At 46.4% G+C, this 20,034-nt stretch overlaps 1 protein-coding gene across 2 annotated transcripts in view; it reads right to left on the reverse strand.

Annotated features, from left to right (window-relative positions):
- Positions 1–1,676: 1,676 nt before the first annotated feature.
- BICDL1 (BICD family like cargo adaptor 1) overlaps positions 1,677–20,034 on the reverse strand; it is a 65,238-nt gene continuing 46,880 nt past the window's right edge. The window contains exons 9-11 of one of the 2 annotated variants that reach the window (XR_013226423.1): positions 17,556–17,676; positions 15,482–15,590; positions 8,273–8,399 (exon numbers count right to left, since the gene is read on the reverse strand). Coding sequence is in view for 1 of the 2 variants with exons in the window: in XM_077309370.1 (XP_077165485.1) it covers positions 8,199–8,399; positions 17,556–17,676 (322 nt within the window). In the remaining variant the exon portion in view is untranslated. Of the gene's footprint in view, positions 8,400–15,481; positions 15,591–17,555; positions 17,677–20,034 lie in introns of both variants that reach the window. The other variant, XM_077309370.1, reaches the window with a different exon arrangement.

Here is a 20,034-nt window from a genome sequence, read left to right on the forward strand (position 1 = left end):
CTTGATCCTGGAATCGCTTTACAAATTCTGCTTGTGTGTCTGCTGTCAGCGATCAGGACAGGGCTGAGCTGATAGCCATCTGTACACTTTATTTGCAAATAATTTTTGACAGTGTCCAAGGGCTCTTAAGAAAATTGAGCAGTAACAAGATTACAGAATAGGCCTTCTTGGGAACCAGTAACTGATTTTTGGAAAAGGCAAATACTAGCCTGGAAGGATAAACAATCGGTGTCCTCAATTGTTCTGCGGACAGACCAGTCAGCTTCTGGTGCAGCTTCAAAGGTCTTGACCGCAAGGCTTGGGAACGTCAATAGGTGCTGGCAGCCAGAAGGCAAAATTTCACTTGCAGGTTCTGGCAGTGGCCTCTGCCCTATCAGGCCCTCTGTGTTCCCCACAGTCCTCCTCAGCCAGCAGCCTTGGCTCCTCAAGGTGAGGAGTCTGACTTGGAGTCGATGGAGAGGGTCCTGATACCAGTGGAGTGAAAAGAAGGCCCTGCAGTGTGACAGGAATGATGTAATTTATTCATGGACTGTCTGCAATGAGAGGTAGAAGAAGCCTGGTCTGTCGATCGTTCAAACCGATATAACCCCAAGCAAACTCAGGACTCCTAAATCCCCAACTCCTCATTGAGAAGATACGCAAAGGCTGAGGCAATCTCAAAAAGCAGAAGAGTTGCTGAATGAGATTTCCAGGAGGAAATGCCTCAGAGCCCTGTGAAGTGCCTTTTCATTAGCACAAGCAGAATAAATGAGCTAAAACGTGGCTTAATTGCATAACTGGCAGAAGATGCAGCTGGGTTTATGTTAATCTGGAATACTGATCTTTTTATCCTCCGGTGAAAAGTATAAGTGGCCTTCAGACTGAAAGATGAGGATGGTTTCGGTTGACTTTTACTCCTGTTTTATTCTCTCTCAAGAGTTCCATCTTCACAAACTCAACCATCTGTACTATCGCCATATATCTACTGTTATAGCCCTGCGGAATTCTGGAAGCCTCACTTCAGCAAGGATGTGAACAGGAGGGGGCCAGTGCAGAAGAGAATGATGAAAAGCTGCAGGATGTGGGAATGTTCATCCTGGAGAACGGGAGGTTAAGGACAGGATGGCTCTCTTGAAGTATCCAAAAGGTTGTCACTTGGAGGAGGGCAGGAAACGGTTCCTGTTGGCAGCAGAGGAGAGGACCCGCAGTCATGGCTTTAAACTACAGGTGGAAAGATATCTGCTAGATATAAGGATGCATGTATATTTATTACGGTTTACACCAGAACATTTCTGTTAAAAAAGGTAGTTCAGCGGTAGAATCAGCTGCTGAGGGAAGTAGTGACTTGCTGGTAGTTTTCAAGCAGCAGCTGAACAAACGTTTATCAGGGATATTTTAAGCATGTTGGGCAGATCGATTCAATCAGTTTGAATGAGGGGTGGCCCAATTGTGACTCTCCAGACGTCCATGGACTACAATTCCCATAAGTCCCTGCTCATGGGAATGGTAGCCCATGGATACTTAGAGAGCCGCAGTCTGGCCACCCCTGCTAGGCTGATCCTGCAATGAGTAGGGTTGGGGCGGGTTGGTCAGGCCACCCCTCCCATCCCAGTGAGCGATTCACGACCACAAAACCCATAGAAAGGACTCTTTTTATTTGGACGAGAACTATTTACAAAAGAAGCAGTAGAGCAGTGTTTTCTACTAAAATATGCCTTTATAGAATATTTTATAAAAACCATATATTTATTTACATTACTGCTACATACAAAAATTACTGCACTGTGTGGTATGTACATAGATACATACATAGATACATTCTGTCTGTTCATCCCTGCGGTGTGCTTTTTCTTTCTTTTTTACACTCGGTCCTCAAGGGACCTGTTGACACAGCTCCCAGGCACATCTCCCTTTGCGGTAAAAGCATATCTGGGGCTGAGGGACAACTTGATCTTCTTTGGAGGTGCAAATTGTCCCTAGAGCCTGCCATTTTCAGGGAAAATCAACTCTATTCCAGTCCTCTCTTTGCCTGTGTTCTACGTTCATTCAGCAAATAAGACACAAAGCACATTCCTAGGCTGTACCACTGCAGGCAGAGGGGTCCAGTGGTTGAATTCCTGCAACATAGAAAGCTAGCAGTGCAGGGGAGGAGTACCAACATGGCTTTCTCCCTGCAATGCTTATTTTACTTGTGCAGAATTTTTTCCCCATGGAGCAGGGGAGCAGGCAATGCGTCCACCTCCGTTCTAAACTGCGGCAGTGCTAGACCAACCCTCCCCCCCCCCGACTATTGCTGATGTGAACCTCACCTACTCCAACCAGGACTTACTTTTGGCCCCTGTGTCCAACACAAGATGGCTAGATTCTGGCTACACATTCCACTTGCCGTGGGTCCAGGTTGCCCATCTCTCCCTGCCAGGAACTCTAAAGGAGGCAGAGGCAGGTGGAAAGGGGTGACAGGTGAACACAGGGAAGCAGGACTTGCTGGCTGCTATTCTCCCAGCAGAATGGTGAATTTCTCCTGCTCCTCTCCCTCCCATCCCCCCAGAGAAGACCAGTTGCCAAGTACAGAGACAAGCATCATAAGACCAGGGACGGCCACAGAGGAGCAGCATCTCCTGAACCCCATCTTTGCTCCCGCCTGCTCGGCTTGTTTCAAAATTTTCTGCTAGCAGAGCTTAGTAAGCCCTGGCTTCTCTTCCGGTCCCGAAAGTAAGATGTAGCCAGCCTCTATTAAGGGGGTAAAAGATGGCATCATTGTCTAAGCGCAATAATGGACGTTTCCAAAGTCTGTTAAGACTTTTTGTGCAATTGTTTTTTTAAGGACCTCCTTTGGGGAGAATGTCTCCCGACCTCCCGACAACCGGTTGAGCTTTCAGAATGCATGAAAAAGGGGAAGACAAGCCCGTGTCATTTGCTCAGCTGACACCCCCCTCCCCATCAGAATTCATAATACAGACCAGGTGGCAGGCCCCACTCAAATCTTGTCACCAAAAACCCACCCCTGGCTATGGTTCATTAAAATCACAGTGCGCTGGTGCGAGTGGGCCTTGCTAGAAACCTGCACGGAGGGGCTGCTCTGCAATGGCAGGAAACAAGACATGCAGCTGGCTTGCTCAGAAGAGGCCAGCTTCTCCTTGTTATTGCTTTCCTTTCCTTTCTTTCCCCCAAAGCTGGGGCTGGTGGCTGGATTTGTACCAGCCTGGTGGCCTAAACGTGGGATGACCTTACAGCAACTAAGTTGTCATACCGCCATGGTGTACAATTGGACCCCACCCATGTTTACACAAAAGTAAGACCCAGAGTTCAACGTGACTTCATCCCAAGCGAGCATGCATAGGGTTACGGGTTGTGTTGCATAGGAGCGCTCATCCACAGTCTGAATTGACCACTGTACATTCTGGCAGGATGTTTCTTGTGCCTCTTAAATCTTCCTCTCTCTGCTCTCCTCTTGGCATGCACCAAACACGGAAGAAGGGGACTCAGGCAGAGCCGAAGAGGCCAAAATTTCCTTGAAACACTGGAAGTCAGTGAAATGCTGACTCATTTTTTTAAAACTTTGTGAGACTCTATGAGATGCAGTCAGCCTTAGGAAAAAGCCCCAGGAGGATCAAGCCGCACGCTAAAAATGCACTTTTAACAAAACAAAGCGACAAATTTCCCGTGTGATCTGAATCTAACGCAAGATTTCAGAGATCACAGTTGCCACTAGCCTTAATGCTTGAAACACAAGCAAACCATTCACTGGCATTACTCTTATTATCAAACAGAAATCGCTGTAGTCCAAGCCCAAACGAACTACAAGATGAAGGTAAAACTACTGAAGGGTCTTCCTGCATGCTGAATGCAGACTTCCTGAATCAGTGATTGTAATTTCTATAGTCACCCTTTTTTTTTTAAAAAAAAAGTGTTCAATTCAGATGACATTGTAGTGTTTCAAAAAATATTTGCAGACAATGTTTTACTTGAGGCTTTATCTGAGGCTTACTAAAAACTGCATATTTTTATAGATCCCCCTGAATATGATTTCATAAGGGACTGTCAGAAAGCTTAAAAAATTATTTTGCCTCTGCCTGGATCCTGTTCTACATTTTGGTACAGCGGCTAAATGTCCAGTAGGCATGATATCAACTCTCACCAGTTCTAGGCTGGGAAATTCCTCATGATTTAGTGATGGAGCCTGGGGACAGGACGGGTTGGAGGGGTGGAAGATTCCAGAGAACTAGAATAACATACAGCCCATCTTAAGCAGCCATTTCCCCATGGAACTGATTGCTATAATCTAGAAGCCAGTTTTAATCCTGGGAGATCTCCAGGCCCAACCTGGAGTTTGGTAACCCAAGTTCAGATGTTCTTGAGCAGGGGTGGTCGAACTGTGGGCCTCCAGATGTCCATGGACTACAATTCCCATGAGCCCCTGCCAGCATTTGCTGGCAGGGGCTCATGGGAATTGTAGTCCATGGACATCTGGAGGGCCACAGTTTGCCCGCCCCAGTCTAGAGGACAGCTAAATTTAGAAAACAACCTTTCTTCCCACACTGAGTAATGTAATACTATTACAGGATTGTTTTTTTGAAGGCCATGAGCTGCTGTCTGACAGGGCAACTGAGGAACCTGCAGGAGTGTGGCAGGCGACCATCCCATGATTTCCCACCTTTTGCATTTAAAGATTTGCACGGCTCTTCAGCCTGGGTTGAAAAAGAACAGCAAGCAAGCTAGGAAATCCTTTTGTTGCTTAGAGTTTTGGACTTCTTCTCTCTCCTTACCATTTTTGCTTTATCCTCTTGAAGCCCAGTCTTCTCAACTGTGCCTTTACTACAGAGCTGACGTGCATAAAGTGCTCACCCAATGCGCACAATATTAACTTCAGCCCAGGGATGGCTTGTGGCGTCCCCTTATGATAGCCCCAATGGCCCATCTAGCACAAGAACCCCTTGCTCTTTGTGGGTTTTTTTAAAACTCGGTAATACATTCCTAATTACACCGGCAACTAGACCTTTGCGAACCCCCGAACCCTGAACAGTTACATGCCTGAATTCTTATTGCTATACCCCCTGAAAGACAATTTGTTCACAATTTTATTTGTTCACAAATGTTCACAATTTTAGTTCCCCTGCTTGGGGGATCTTTGGGCACTGCTGCAAGGTTACTAACAGCACAAGAATACAGGTATGATTGCCTTTAGTGTTTTTTCCCCTTGTTGGTGAGGGATAAATTGAAAAAAAGCTTTTTCCCCCTTTTGTACTGCAGAAGGATGTGTTATGGTCTTAGGGTTGCCAGTCCCCAGGTGGGACCTGGGGATCCCCTGGAATTATAGCTCACCTCCAGGTGACAGAGATCAGTTCCCCTGGAGAAAAGGGATGCTTTGGAGGGGGGACTCCATAGCATTCGACTCAACTTGAGGTCGCTCCCTGCCCCAAATCCCGCCCACTCCTGGCTCCACCCCCAAAATCCCCAGGTATTTCCCAACCCAGAGCTGGCAACTCTGGTTAGGGAGCAGCTGGCTATAACATCACCAGCTCCTGAATGGGAAAAGCATGGCTTGGGGAGGGGGAGCCATATAACACCAGAGTCCCCCCTCCAAAGCAGTCATTTTCTCCAGGGGAACAGATTTCTGTAGTCCAGAGATCAATTATAATGCTGAGAGGTCTCTAGGCCCCACCTGGATGTTGGCAACCCTATGTCTGAAAACAACAATAACAACAAGGCAGGTGTGCATGCCAGGTGTACATGCATACGCCTGCATGTGCTGAGTTCAGAAAAGGAAGCCTAGGGTTATACAAGGCATCATTTCCCTACACTGCAGAAGAGACCTTCAGCTACCGATTTCCATTTGTTAATGGAAAGCGTGTTCCTCCGTCTGTAACCGTGCTCCTTCACCGTTTTGTGTTTCACTAGGAGTGGGGCCAGCAAAAAAGAGCAGAGGGGGACACAGGCTAGTGGGGGGGGGGGCTGCTTCAGAAACACCTGCAGGTGTCACATAAGGAAGGAGGGGTATGTGTAGAATTGGCTAAAATAGATGCAGAATTGCTCAGTGTTAAGACAGCCCTTGTTACTTAATTCCATAGGATTACAGAGGACTAGGCCCTTGATAACAGGAGGTACTAGAATACAGGGATCTTCTCTCTGCTCTATTAAAGATAGCAAGCTCCCTACCATCTATCCCATCCAGCACTTCTGTGCCCTACTCAAGAGTTGCAAGACAGATTTCAAATTCAGGAGTCCAATAGATTGGGGGGCCCTGCTAAACGCAACAACAGGGTGCGTCAGACTGATTGGCACAGCAGAGAGCAGGGACCACAAGGTGACTGTCCAAGGACTATGCAACTTGCACTGTTTGGCTGACTGAAGAGAGGGCTGGGTGCAGAGGCAAGCAAATCAAGTTCCCCATAAATGACAACTGGCTTGTTCTCACTGAAGTTGTAAACCTCCATTTGGGCTGAACCACTTCACACGGCAGTCAGGGTCACATGGGTCGGCTGCCCCCACGTACAATCCAGCACAAAATTAAAAGGGCTCCAGCCTAGCCTTCTCTGACACGCAAGCGTTGTTTTTTCTCTAACATATACAGGGCATTTCTTTGTAAGAAGGAACATTCACAGTCGTAGAAGCCCTTCCTGGTAGTCTGAAGTTGTTCAACTCCAATTCCCACTAAGAAGTTGTCTATCTCAGTTGAACCAGAACTGCCACAGCCCCTAATCCACCTTCTTGGAAGACCAGCTAACAATCTCTTAACTAACAAAGACGTTTTTGAAGACCTGTTATTTCTGAGGGGGTAGTAGAAGCAGACTGCAACCTGACCCTCTAAGAAGATGTCACTCTCCTTCTGCTTCCGTTCTGCAGTCAGCCACCCCCCTTTCCCCTACGCCCAGGAAAACAACAGCAGAAGGTAGATTAAGGATTAGACGTCAACAAGCCATGTGACTTTGCTTAAGGACAACCTTGTGTCATGTTCCTGGGGCTCTCAAAGACTCACAAAACTTTTTGAACCAACTCTCAAACGCATAAGCAGCCATGCTTGTATAGAATGCTTCCTGCTCTCCTGCTGGGAATTACAGTTTTTAAAACTATGAGGATCAGGTTTGGGGATTACAGGCTTTCAGCTGTTTAAAGATTGCGCACATACCCCTAAAACCATGCAAGGGAGGGAGGAAGAAAGAAAGGAAAATGAGATTCACGGTACCATTCATTCCACACAGATTGGATAATGCACTTTCAATGTGCTTTTACAGCTGAATTTTCCTGTGCAGAACAGGAAAATCTTCTAAAGTGCATTATCTAACATGTGCAGAATTGGCCCTGATGGGTTCTTTTTAAAGTGTATACTCATTCCAAGACAATCCCCCTCCATGAGATTCAACTTCCTGTAAAATAGCCATGAACCCCAGGGCTGTGCCTCTTGGTACCAGTTGCACATATGAATTAGCTTCTCATGTGCCCGACCCAAACTCCTATGACTTCTCACCAAGACTTGTCATGCTTCTCTACTTGGATAAGGACAGACAGGCCACACCACTGAAGGCATTGGAATCTGGTTTGATAAGAACCCAAACCTCTTTGATTCAGCACTGCCTTGATCAGCAGTGGAATAGGCTGCCTGAGGAGGTGGTGAGCTCCCCCTCACTGGCAGTCTTCAAGCAAAGGTTGGATACACACTTTTCTTGGATGCTTTAGGATGCTTTGGGCTGATCCTGCATTGAGCAGGGGGTTGGACTAGACAGCCTGTCTGGCCCCTTCCAACTCTATGATTCTATGACCACCATTTCCCCCCTCCTTCCTAACATACCCCTTGAGCTGGCTCCTTTCGAATTCTCCCTCTGGCAGAAGCGACTTTAAGACACCTGGAATGAACACAGCAGAAACAGGGTGGCCCTAGCAATAGACCCTGGAGGTTTTGCACTTGCTTTCTCGTGTTGCTTAAGGTATAGGGGGGGAAAAAAGCTCCTTTCCATTGCTATCACGCTGTAGATCTGCAATTTTACTATGACATCATGTAAACATTGAGTTCAGACCACGGTGGGTTGCGAATAGTGCAGAGTTCAAGAGTTTAACTCCTTTGCCCTTTGGCAGTTTTTGTCTTTGATCAGAATTTTGGGACCATCCCGTCGCGGGTTCGCTCGCTTCTCCCCAGCTTCCTTCGCCTCTCTTCCCAACCCCCCCCAAAAAAAAAGTAAAAAAGAAAAGAAAAGAAGAACAGGAAAGTGCTTGCTCTCTTCCAGCTAATTTTTCTTGAAAAAAGAAAAGAGGCGACTCCCTTCTGCCCCGATGGGCTCGGTCCCCTGCTGCTCCGGCCTCAGCAAGGGAGAGGCTCTGCTGCGACGCTTGGCTCCCGGACCACCGGAGAAGGAGTAAGTGGGCTGGCTCCATTCCTTGGGGTGTTTGTCCATCAGCTGCTGGTCAATGACCCTCTGCATGTCATCCTGTGGCGGGAAGAAGGGAGGCCGTTAAGGAGAGGAGGGGCGGGGAGTCAGGAAGAAAAGGGCTGCCGGGGTGCCATGGAAAGAACTTCATGGGGAAGGGGGAGAAGGTGCAGTGATACGGACTGCGACAGATGGAAGCCATGGCTGCCACTTAAGCTGCAGGGCCCACCAACCCTGTGAGGAATGTCCCAAGGTCACCCAGCATGCTACCCTGTAGAGCGGCCAAGCTCCAGGCTCGGAAATATCAGGAGATTTTTGGGGGGTGGGGTTTGGGGAGAGGAGGGATATCAGAAGAGTATATTGCCGTAGACTCCACCTTCCACTGTGACTATTTTTTCCAGGTGAACTGAACTCTGTCACCTGGAGGTCAGTTGTAACAGCGGGACGTCTCCAGCCACCACCTGGAGGCTGGCAACCCTACAGAGTGTGGTAGGGTCTAAATTTGGATCTCCCGTATCCTGCTCTGACACTCTGACCGCTACACCACACTGGTTGTTGAACAGAACTTCCATGCGCAGAGGCAGTATATCTGTGAATACCAGATACAAAGAGACTACGAGGAGGGCTCTGCTTTCGGGCTTCCTGGAGGCAGCTGGCAAGAAATGGAGTGCTGAATCGGATCGTTGTTTAGTCTGTTCCGGCAGGGCCTTCTTTATCTATGTCACTATCTTGCCTCCAATTTCCTTTCAGCAAAACGGACACAGCACCCTCAACCTCCCTAAAATACGCCGTCTGTTCACAGCCCATCCAAAGCCTTAGCAAACAAACAGGCCTTGCAGCACCGCTTAAAGAAAGATCTCGGATGACGGGGCATCCCATGCCTCCTTGGGGGCAGCATACCATAGAGTGGGAGTCCCAAAGGGGAAGGCTGATGCCGGCCACGTCACCACCCTCTTTGTGGGAACTGTCAAACAGATCTTTGTAGACTGGAGATTAGCTGTAATTCCTGGAGAATTCCAGTCCCTACCTGCAAGTTGGTACCCTAGAACTAGCCACATCAACCCCATTGTTTCCTTAAACATTATACTCCCTCCCTGATAGCGCTCCCAGTAACTTTGTGGAGGTTGGTTCCATGGAAACAGCATTCGAGAGGCCGGGGAAAAAATAAAGGTAAGGGGGTGGGGGTGGTTTATTTATATTTGAGCTTTTATTCTGTCCTGTCTCAATAGACTCGGGGCAGATCACAAGTAAAATCCCATAAAGGAAAATTATTAAAATCTGATTAAATTAAGATTTTAAGCATCGTAAGATTAAAATATTAATATTGCCCATAAAAATCTGTCTATTGTATGGGGACAGGAAGGTCATAATAGCATAATCCTCACTAGAGGTATGTGTATCTTGGCAGGTGCAGGCAGAGAAGTCAGCAGGTTCAGATGTCCCATGTCAGGCCTCAACCATAGGCCTGGCAGAACGGCTCTGCCTTGTGAGCCCGGAGGGACCTGTCTGAGATCCTGCAGGTCTCTGATCTCATTTGGCAGAGTATTCCGCCAGGCCTGTTTAGTTGTCTTGGGACCAGGGATCTTGAGCACGTTTTGGTCACTAGACCTTGGTCTTTTCTGCAAACGTTAGATAATATACTTTCAATGTGGTTTTGCAGCTGGATTTTCCTGTGAGGAACAGGAAAATCTACTTCTAAAGTGCATTGAAAGTGCATTATCCAACATGTGCAGAACGGGCCCTGAACAGTCTTTGAGGGACACAGAGGGAGAGGCAGTTCCAAAGGTATGAAGGTCTCAGATGATTTAGGACTTTGAGGGTAAGAACTCAAAACTTGACTCTAATTTGGGCCTAATCTGAAGCTAGAACAGCTGGAAGAGCACAGGTTGTTTTTAGGCTTTCTGCTGGGTCCCAGCAAGGACCCTCAAAGCTGCATTCTGGACCAGCTGAAGCTTCCGGATCAACTTCCAAGGTAGCTCTGCATAGAGCTACCTACTACCTAATGTTGGAAAGGGGCAAGGAAATCAGCTACTGAAATCTACACATGACCTAGAAAACTGAGTGTCCACTAAAAAAACTGGGATGAAGGATGGAGAAGAGGCACAGCAATGGGCAATTCAGATACTTTGCAGAAGAGACAATACCATGTAATGAATTTTAGAAGTGGTGTATTGTGACTCTATAAAATTAATTTGCATTACCAGTTCCTGATTTACACCATTGGGCATGAAGCTCGAAAGAGGTAGAAAGAAAGTTGTTTTGTTTCACCAAAGAATATTTAAAGAGTAAAACAGAGAAGTAGCCAAGAAACCTACAGATTAACATCTGTGCGAATACTGCAGTATATCTTACACGTTCTGCTCTTCTGCCACAGTTTTAACCGACATGGGATGTATTCGCTTCATTTACACCCTGCTTTTCTCCCAAGTGGGAACGCAAAGCAGCTTACATTGTTCTCCCCACCATCTCATCCTCACAACTGGGACTGGTCACCCCACAAGCTTCCAAAGAAAAAAGTTTGTTAATAAACAGGGTTTAAATTTAAGAAAATATCACTGAAAAGCAGATGAACAAAAAAACCCTCTGCAAGAATTCTGAGAAACAGAGGAAGATGAAAACACTCAGTTGTCAAAACAACGTTCTGCCTCTGCAAAGTTCTTGTTTTAAAATGCAAAATGAGGGGGAGAGAGAAATGGGTGGAATTTCAAAAGATTAAATGGATGCTTGGTGACAGATTGGAAAGTTGGTGCAACTCCGCTATTAACTAGAGCAGAGGTCTCCAACCCCCGGTCTGCGGCCCGGTACCGGGCCGTTAAGGCCATGGTACCGGGCCACAGCGGCCACGCCTGCCTTCCCCTCCTCCCACAGCGAGAGGGGGGAAGAGGCAGGTGCGGCCGCTGGCACGCCAGCGACGCAAACGTGCATGTGCGGAGCCGCCGCGCATGCGTGTTTGCGCCCCCTGCTGGCAAACACGCGCACATGCGGCTGTTCTGCGCATGTATGTTAGCGCCACCTAGTGGCGAAAACGCATATGCACGTTTACGTGCAGCTGCTGTGGCTGGGCCGCCGGCTCTCTCCCACCCTCGGAGGCGGTCCCCAACTACAAGAAGGTTGGGGACCGCTGAACTAGAGGAAGGGACTGGTAATTCGGTCCTAGAATCACCTCTTCCCCAGGTCTTTCCTCCTGTTCTGACCAAACAGTAATATCAGGGCTCTCTCAGCCTCACCCACCTCACAGGGTGTCAGTTGTGGGGAGAGGAAAGGGAAGGCGATTGGAAACCGCTTTGAGACTCTTCTTCTTCTATTCCAGAAAGAATTGGCAAGACAGCCTTTTGCTCAAAATGTGAGCAGGTTTTTTTCCCATCTCATGAACTGCTGCCCAAACCCTTCCCAAAACAGAAGGTTTGAATGTCAATTAAAAAAAAAATTGCATGACAGCGTTTCGGTGTTGGAGGGTGCCTGTGCTGAAACAAACGTTCAGCCCCCTTCGAAGGCTCAACACCTATTACTACCCCTTCGGTCACACGAAAGAGCAGGCTCTCACATGCCCGTTTGCAAATACATTTTGCCAAGCATGCAGCTACCCTGCCAGCATGTAATCGAAGGAAACAAATTGCTGTGAACCGTGTGCCGATGCAAATCAGGGAAAGGAATTCAAAACTTGTGGGGCGGCCACCGAGCGAGAATCTTCAAACACGGGGAAAGAGGCAACCAAAAAGGGCGAGAGACGGAAACCAGGTTCGACTCTCAGATGGGAGTAGACAAGGGATGGACTCATAATGGGACTTCTTAGCCCCTTGAGGCCGCTGAAACACCACAATGCTTCAGCGAATGCATGAAATAAACCACATCCTGAAACCAACCAACCAACAAACCAGAAAACCAGTCCACAATGGGAATATGGACAGACAGATGGAACCACCACAGCACCAACAAAAAACCACAAAGGCCACAGCTGTCTAGAAACGCCACAGACTCTTTGTTGTAGATACGGTTGGTTCTCAGGACCCCCGGGTCCTTCACCCCATGCACAGTCTGATTTTCGCAATAATGGATGCTCCAGTAACATTATATCTATAAATACATTTCAGTATGGAAATGTTGGAGACAAATGCTGCAAATACCATGGACAGCCAAAGTAACCAACAAGATAGTTTCAGAGAGGAACAAAGCAACTATGTCATTAGAAGGGAAGATATTATGGCTGAAGCTCACTTACTTTGGACACATCATGCGATCAAACTCGCTAGAAAAATCATTAATGCTCGGCATGGTCAGCGGCAAAAGGAAAAGTGGTCGCCAAAGGATCCGCTGGCTCAACATGATCAAAGCCAATACAGGGATGACCATGAACCAACTTAAAAGAAGCGGTCAGAGACAGGGACGCATGGCAAAGACTTTCCTATAGAATCGCCGAGGGTCGGACACGACTGAACGGATGACATCATCATCACATTTCAGTATGTAGAGATCCTGTCTACTCTTAACACAGTACTGGCATCATCTCTAAACTGATACAACCAGGGAACTGACCCTAGAGAGCAGCCACCTAATATCTGTAATGGGTTATCGGTTCGCCATCACTTTTCTCTTAAAGCTGTTGCTACCTATTGGCAGAGGTTGCTTTTGAGACTGTTGAGTGAAAAAATATATATATATATATATATATATATATATATATATATATATATATATATATATATATATATATATATATATATATATATATATTCCTTTTTATGTCACCATAAGCTTTTGTGGACTGCTGCCCAGGTCTTCCAACGAAATGAACAACTCCTCACCATGTAGGCATTTTATGTCGTTGGAGAACATTTGGGGAAGATCGATTCCGTTCTAAAGTGTTGAGAAATCAATGCAACTACTCTGAGGAATGCAGAAGGCCTTGTTTGCTGAGAGGCAAAATTTGACATGGGGATCTAGTGACAGGAGAAGTTGTTAATAGGAAGAGGGGTAGAGGGGTGATTTTCATATTTTGATGCACAATAACCATCCAGAATATAGCCTCTTGTGGCTCAGGGTGGTAAGGCAGCCGACATGCTGTCTGAAGCTCTGACCATGAGGCTGGGAGTTCAATCCCAGTAGCCGGCTCAAGGTTGACTCAGCCTTCCATCCTTCCGAGGTCGGTCAAATGAGCACCCAGCTTGATGGGGGGAGTAAAACGGTAGTGACTGGGGAAGGTACTGGCAAACCACCCTGTATTGAGTCTTCCAAGAAAACACTAGAGGGCGCCACCCCAAGGGTCAGACATGACTCGGTGCTTGCACAGGGGAGACCTTTACCTTTAACCAGCCAGACCTTGGTTGAGTGGTATTGATCTAGTGGTAGGACACAGGGTTTCTCCTACTCACATCTCCTCCTTGGTTATATATATAATTGCTTTTACGTGCAATTTAAGGCTTCTTCATTGCCAGCACTGAGGCTAGGATAATGGAAACACAGCTGAGTGTAACCGCTTTCTCCTGAAACCCTGGTCCCTGGGAAAATTTCAATCACTAATTAACCTTCAAGCACACTTGGAAAGTTTTTCCATCATCCCAACTAAAATTTTAAACTCTAGCCCCACAATTCCCATGTTTTCCCCCTTTCTGTAATAACCATGGAGGAGCTCCTTAAGTTACAGAGAACTTCCACGTTTACAAAACATGGAAACCAGTCCAGTAACTCTCTCCAGATAACAACTAGCATAATTGTTTTTCTTCCTACACCAACGATTGTCATCAGGCAAACAGCATTAAGGGGCTCATAGACCTACTTATTAGGATGGCAAGATCCACTCCCAAGAGTTGGTTTACACAACATGAACTCCAGCCAAGATGCTCTTAGTCGATGCATTCAAAAAAGATCCTGAAGGCCAGCTACAGGGCAAGGCCATTTATACCATAGCACTATGCCCTCCACCCCCGTCATGTAGGGATGCCAGCCTCCAGGTGATTCCCCACTCCTCCTCCACATGCAGTTAGTTGGGTGACCATGGGCTAGTCACAGTCCTGTAAGAGCTGTTCTTGCAGAGCAGTTCTCTCAGAGCTCTCTCAGCCTCACCTACCTCACAGGGTGTCTGTTGCGGGGAGAGGAAAGGGAAGGCGATTAGAAGCCGCTTTGAGATTACTTCTGGTGGAGAAAAGCAGCATATAGGAACCAACTCTTTTTCTTCTTCTTTCTTCTCATCTGCCCCAAAAGCCTCAGGACTCTTCATTGCATTGTTCCTTAGCTCTCTCACAGGGAAGCCCTCTGCAAACCGCCCTCACCCCATTTCTCCTACTTTCTTACTGGCCTCACCTAGAACTGCTACATCTCAACTGTTATAAGTTAAAAAGAAATGAAAGCAATGCACTTGCAAGTAATAACAGGCTAACATTCAATACTCCCTCCGAGCTTTCCCACCTACCTAGCACTCACACTGCTCCAGCCCCACCCAAACAAAGGAGGGAGAGGAGATTTTGGCACTAAGTTGATAAAACAAAAGAGGAAGGAGAGAGAGAAAAACTAGGGGCATTTCCGCACATCAGTAAAAATAGCGTTATGCCAGCTGAATGGCAAAGCAAAACAAATTCTCATACATCTTGTCACTGCTAATGCAATGTGAACAGTCTTATACAGAGCCGTTGTGGAAAGGGAAGTTTCCCTTAACTGTTAATTTTTATGTAGGCAAAACTGGTTCTAGTGACCCCCTTCATCTCATACTGAAACAGTGTCTATTCTGTTAATGACCTTCTAGAATCTAGAAGAGTTTTCCTCCTTGCTAGTCCTCAAGATCGCTTTAACTGAAGTTATCAGGGATTACTATGCAAAACACATGCTCCGCCACACAACCATGGGCTCCGATATTCAGTTTTGAAATGCTATAACAAGACTATTACAATTAAGTACTCGAGAGAGGAAAGCATGCTTAAAAAAAAAAGAGGCACAAGGAGACAGACTGTTAAATTCAAAAACGTTATATTGTTAAAATGTGGCATGACTGTGAAAGATGGAGAGAGAGATTATAGAGGATCAACAGAAGTGGATGTGTGGGAGTCCATATATGCTTTCATTCCTTCCCTGAGAAGATGAAGCGACACCGAACTGGGATGGGATGGGATGGGGAGAGGAGAAGGTGGGTGTGACAGAGGGTAGGAGCTCACCTTAAAGGCAGGAGGGGTGTACGACTAAAGCTGTTGTTACGGGAACTGAGAAAGGCCACTAGATCAGAAACCAAAGGAGCCATATAGTAAAAAGCCCTGAGGAAGCAAACTGTAAGCAGAGGAGAGAAGAGAAAAAAAACGAGAACACAGAGAAGTTGAAAACAGGAGAAAAAAGGTCGACCGAGGAAAGGTTTCTGCTGGGTTTATGCATGAAGGGTGCAGTGGGGTGGGGTAGGGGTGGGAAATAAGGCCTGGTTCTTCTTCATGTTTTTTTGCGCAGTCCCACATGGGTCCTTGCAGGCCTGCCATGGAGAAAGAGCTAGCATGCTTAGCAAAGTTTCTAGAAGCTCCAGAGAGTGCTCACCCCTCCCCTCACAGAGGGTGACTTTCCCACCCAAACTCATGTGATGTGGGAGGGGTTAGAACTCTCTCCTCAGTTCTCCTCCTCATGCCAGAACGGATAAGACAATCTATCATCAGCGGCCCACAGTGGGAAAGGAGGGAGGGTTGCGCGACTGCACAGAAGACTACTCGATGAACAGCAGTTACAGGTAAGTGCAGCCCTGTTTTCACACACAGATGTTGATCGCTTGAGAAACCCAACATCATCAGGAGGTGAGTGTGCATGTACAAATAGGCTATGTCAAATCTGCCACTGTGGGTGTGATATATTTGTATTACCTTCTGTCACCTCAAAGGTAAGGCTTTTCCCAACAGTGGAGTCCTTTCCCAAACTGAGCTGCCAGCTATCAAGTGTAGAGAAATCAAGCAACCTGCTTCCATGAGAGAACCAGGCCCGAAATGTCAGCATGTATGTTCTGTACTAGACCACATTAAAATCACTGTCGGCTTTGTCTCCGCTAAACGTAGCTTCCACCCATCATAAACAGTCTAGTCTTCTTTTCTCAACAGTTTGCTTGTTAGGGTCCCGAGGTTGCTGAGGGAGGGATGTCTAATAGAGATCTTCTAGCCATCTCACATTTAATCCAGGCCCACCAGATCATTCAGAGTAAAATGGCCACATTCTCTAGGGCAGAGGTGGTCAAACTGCTGCTCTCCAGAGGTTCATGGACTATAATTCCCATGAGCTCCTGTAATGGATCATGAGAATTGTAGTCTATGGACATCTGGAGAGACACAGTTTGGCCCTCCCTGCCTAGGGTCCCTCATTAAAATGAGCCATATTCTACATTGCATACTACAAAGTCAAAACATACCCAAAACCATTCTGGGGTCAAAAGTTTGTAAATCTCCTTGCAAAAAACAGCAATGATCTCTTGATTGTATTCAGACCAGGGCAGCCAATTGTCACTAATGTTGCTATGGTACTGTTTGAAGAAGGTTGCGATGCAAGTTTTATGTTTATTGTGCTATAATTCTTTAATTATCTCATTTTGAAATCTTTAATAATATGAATATGAACTGCCTTTGGACCACAGGAAATAGGCAGGACTGTTTCAAAAATTTACGTTTAATTTTGCTAATTATGTTAGGGTGATAATCTTTGGAGACCATTGATTGGGCTCAATTTTGTGATAATTTTTTAAGTGCTTTATATCGTCGTTGTCGTTTTTACACTTCCTTAAGGAAAACTTCTGTCTAAAAGACACTCAAAAGCAGGGGTAGTCAAACTGCGGCCCTCCAGATGTCCATGGACTACAATTCCCAGGAGCCCCCTGCCAGCATTCGCTGGCAGGGGGCTCCTGGGAATTGTAGTCCATGGACATCTGGAGGGCCGCAGTTTGACTACCCCTGCTCAAAAGCATTTCCAAGGAACGCCTAGATAAATAGCCTTCTGGAGAAGCAGTTCCAGCAGGGAAAGTTACTTGCTTGCATTGGCCTTCAGGGTGGACAGGGTGGCCGAGCAGATGCCTACATTTTGGAAGGCAACGAGCTAGAATTCTACCTGAGGAAGATCAAGGCCAGGAAACGCACATGAATACTCGCTGTACTTAAAAGGCTCAATAAATCCCAGATTCTTGGCTTTGTGGAGAATGATCTGTCGGGTGTTGAACCAAGGCATCAGTAGCCGTTGCGGCTGAGGAATAAGGGGAGGGGTGTACCCCTCTCTTACCTGCCACGCCTCAAGCTGCTGCGAAAGATTAAGCTTCTGCTGTATGGCATCCAAGAGCTGACTGTTCAAAGACATCATATCAATCTTGCACTTGGCCAGTTCCATTTCAACCGCATTCTTCCTGCAAAGTAGAGCAGAGAGGATCTCAGAGAGTGCAAGGACAGAAGGAAGCAGCCCAAGGAACAAAATGCTATTTTACAGCCAGCTCAACCAACAGGGGAATCAAAGTCAGTCAAAGTCAGTCAGCTTGGTATTGAAATTTCTGTTGCAAAACTATACTTTCTGTATCTTGTTTACTTCAGACTTAAAGGAAGGTTTGTTTTTGGTTTTTTTGAAGGGGGGGAGAGGAGTTAAATATGTCCAGTTCCAGGGCCTGGGTGGTCCAGCCTTTCTGGGCCCAGTCCCCTGGGGTGGTCTTACAACAACACGATCTCAGTAAAAGGCCAGCCACATCACACATCGCAAGTTCACAAGGCCCAGCTAAGGTAACCTATCTTATGGGTGGGGCCTGGAGATCTCCCAGAATTGCAAGTAATCTAGGCTACAGAGATCAGCTTCCCCAAAGAAAATGCAAGAGCCAAACAGGACAAATCAGAACGAGGTGCAGATTTACACATTTTCAGCCACTTTCCTCACTAGCTCTCTGCATATTTCCAATAAATCTCATACATTCCTATAATGTGTGTGCTTCATTCCAATGTTTATACAATGCTTTTCAGAATCAATCAGACCACAGGCTCTGTTATTTAATGGAGGCTCCCCAGTAGCCACAGACTGAAAAATGTGAGAAGGGGAGCTAAAGGGTTTATGGGGACCCTGGTGACTGAACTGATGAAATAACCTTTTTTTAAATCAAATGCTACTTCATTAATTGTTAGAAAGTTCAACCATCATGGGAAAGAAAAAGAAATCATAGAATTCAATTGCTTGTATTAATGCACTCAAGAAAAAACGACCACACGTTCTCTTGATCAAATGTTCTAGAAATCTGTCTTGTGTACATATAAGACAAGGTATGTTGAGTATAGTTATTTCACTCTTAACTTAGGCCTTTTAAAGCCTAGCTCATTGTGCAAGTGGTCTCTTACTGCAGGGGGGTCTGGAATCTGAGAAGAGCTCCTAAAAGGGCCATAGCAACAACAACAAAAATGTTGAGAAAGGCTGTTATATAATCTGTACTTGTGGCGCAGGGTCGTAAGGCAGCCGACATGTTGTCTGAAGCTGTCTGACCATGAGGCTGGGAGTTCAATCCCAGCAGCCGGCTCAAGGTTGACTCAGCCTTTCATCCTTCCGAGGTTGGTAAAATGAGTACCCAGCTTGCTGGGGAGTGAAACGGTAATGAATGGGGAAGGGAATGGCAAACCACCCTGTATTGAGTTTGCCATGAAAATGCTAGATGTTGCCCCCCTGTCAAAACTGTTATTGCAGCCCTTTAATCACATAAACCATGATTGCCTCTGGTCTTCATCCCCTGGGTTGCCTTTCCTAGCAGACACCCAGAATCTGACCAAACCTCTATGAGCTAGCTGCGTGGGTGGGCATGCACCACTGGTCATTCTCATAATCCTACCAAAAATGCCTGCATAATGAAGATGCAATCACTGCCTCAGAAGCAGGAGGTAGAGAAGACCCATGAGAAGCTTATGCTGGAATAAAAATTTGTTGTTCTTCAAAGTACCCAAAAGATCCCTGTTTATTTGTCTGCAAAAGCAAAGCTGCCAGATCAAAGGCCGCCAAATGTCCCTGCACTGTAAAATTCCCCACCACTGAATGAATATTAAACGCTGGGATTCAAGCATCCCCAGAAAGGTAGCTGGTTTCCATAGATACAGGAGAACCAGTAACCCACACACACACACATATAGGAAAATGTCAGAAGATGCCTTTTGCATCAAAAACCAGCAGCCAGAGAGTTCTCTCCTCTGCCCAACAGATGGCGCTGCTGTGGTGGCTCTTCAAAGGCGATTGGTATTCTTCCTTGGGCGCCCCTTGAGATGTGATGACCAAGTCCTTGAAAATAACAAGATTGACCTGTTGTGTCGTTTCCCCTAGAAGAGATCACGTAGCATCCTGGTGTATTGCAAGAAGAAGGAATGAAGCAATAAGCATAGGGAAGACAGAACTAAGGTTATGGGATGCATTGTTTTTTTTTTTAATTGCAGATTCGGGGTGTCCCATTGACGAGTGGCATGGTGGCTAAGAGAATTAACCATGAATCAGGAACTCCAAGTTGTGTTGTTTTTCCTAGCAAAGATCCTGTAGCATCCTTTCAGCCTGGAGAAAAGGAGGTTGAGAGGGGACATGATAGCCCTCTTTAAGTATTTTAAATGTTGTCATTTGGAGGAGGGCAGGATGCTGTTCCCATTGGCTGCAGAGGAAAGGACGCGCAGTAATGGGTTTAAACTACAAGTACAATGATATAGGCTAGATATCAGGAAAAAAAATTAACATAGTTCAGCAGTGGAATAGGCTGCCTAAG

The sequence above is a fragment of the Paroedura picta genome, chromosome 13 (genome assembly GCF_049243985.1).
Source record: "Paroedura picta isolate Pp20150507F chromosome 13, Ppicta_v3.0, whole genome shotgun sequence".
Taxonomy (NCBI): Eukaryota; Metazoa; Chordata; class Lepidosauria; order Squamata; family Gekkonidae; genus Paroedura; species Paroedura picta.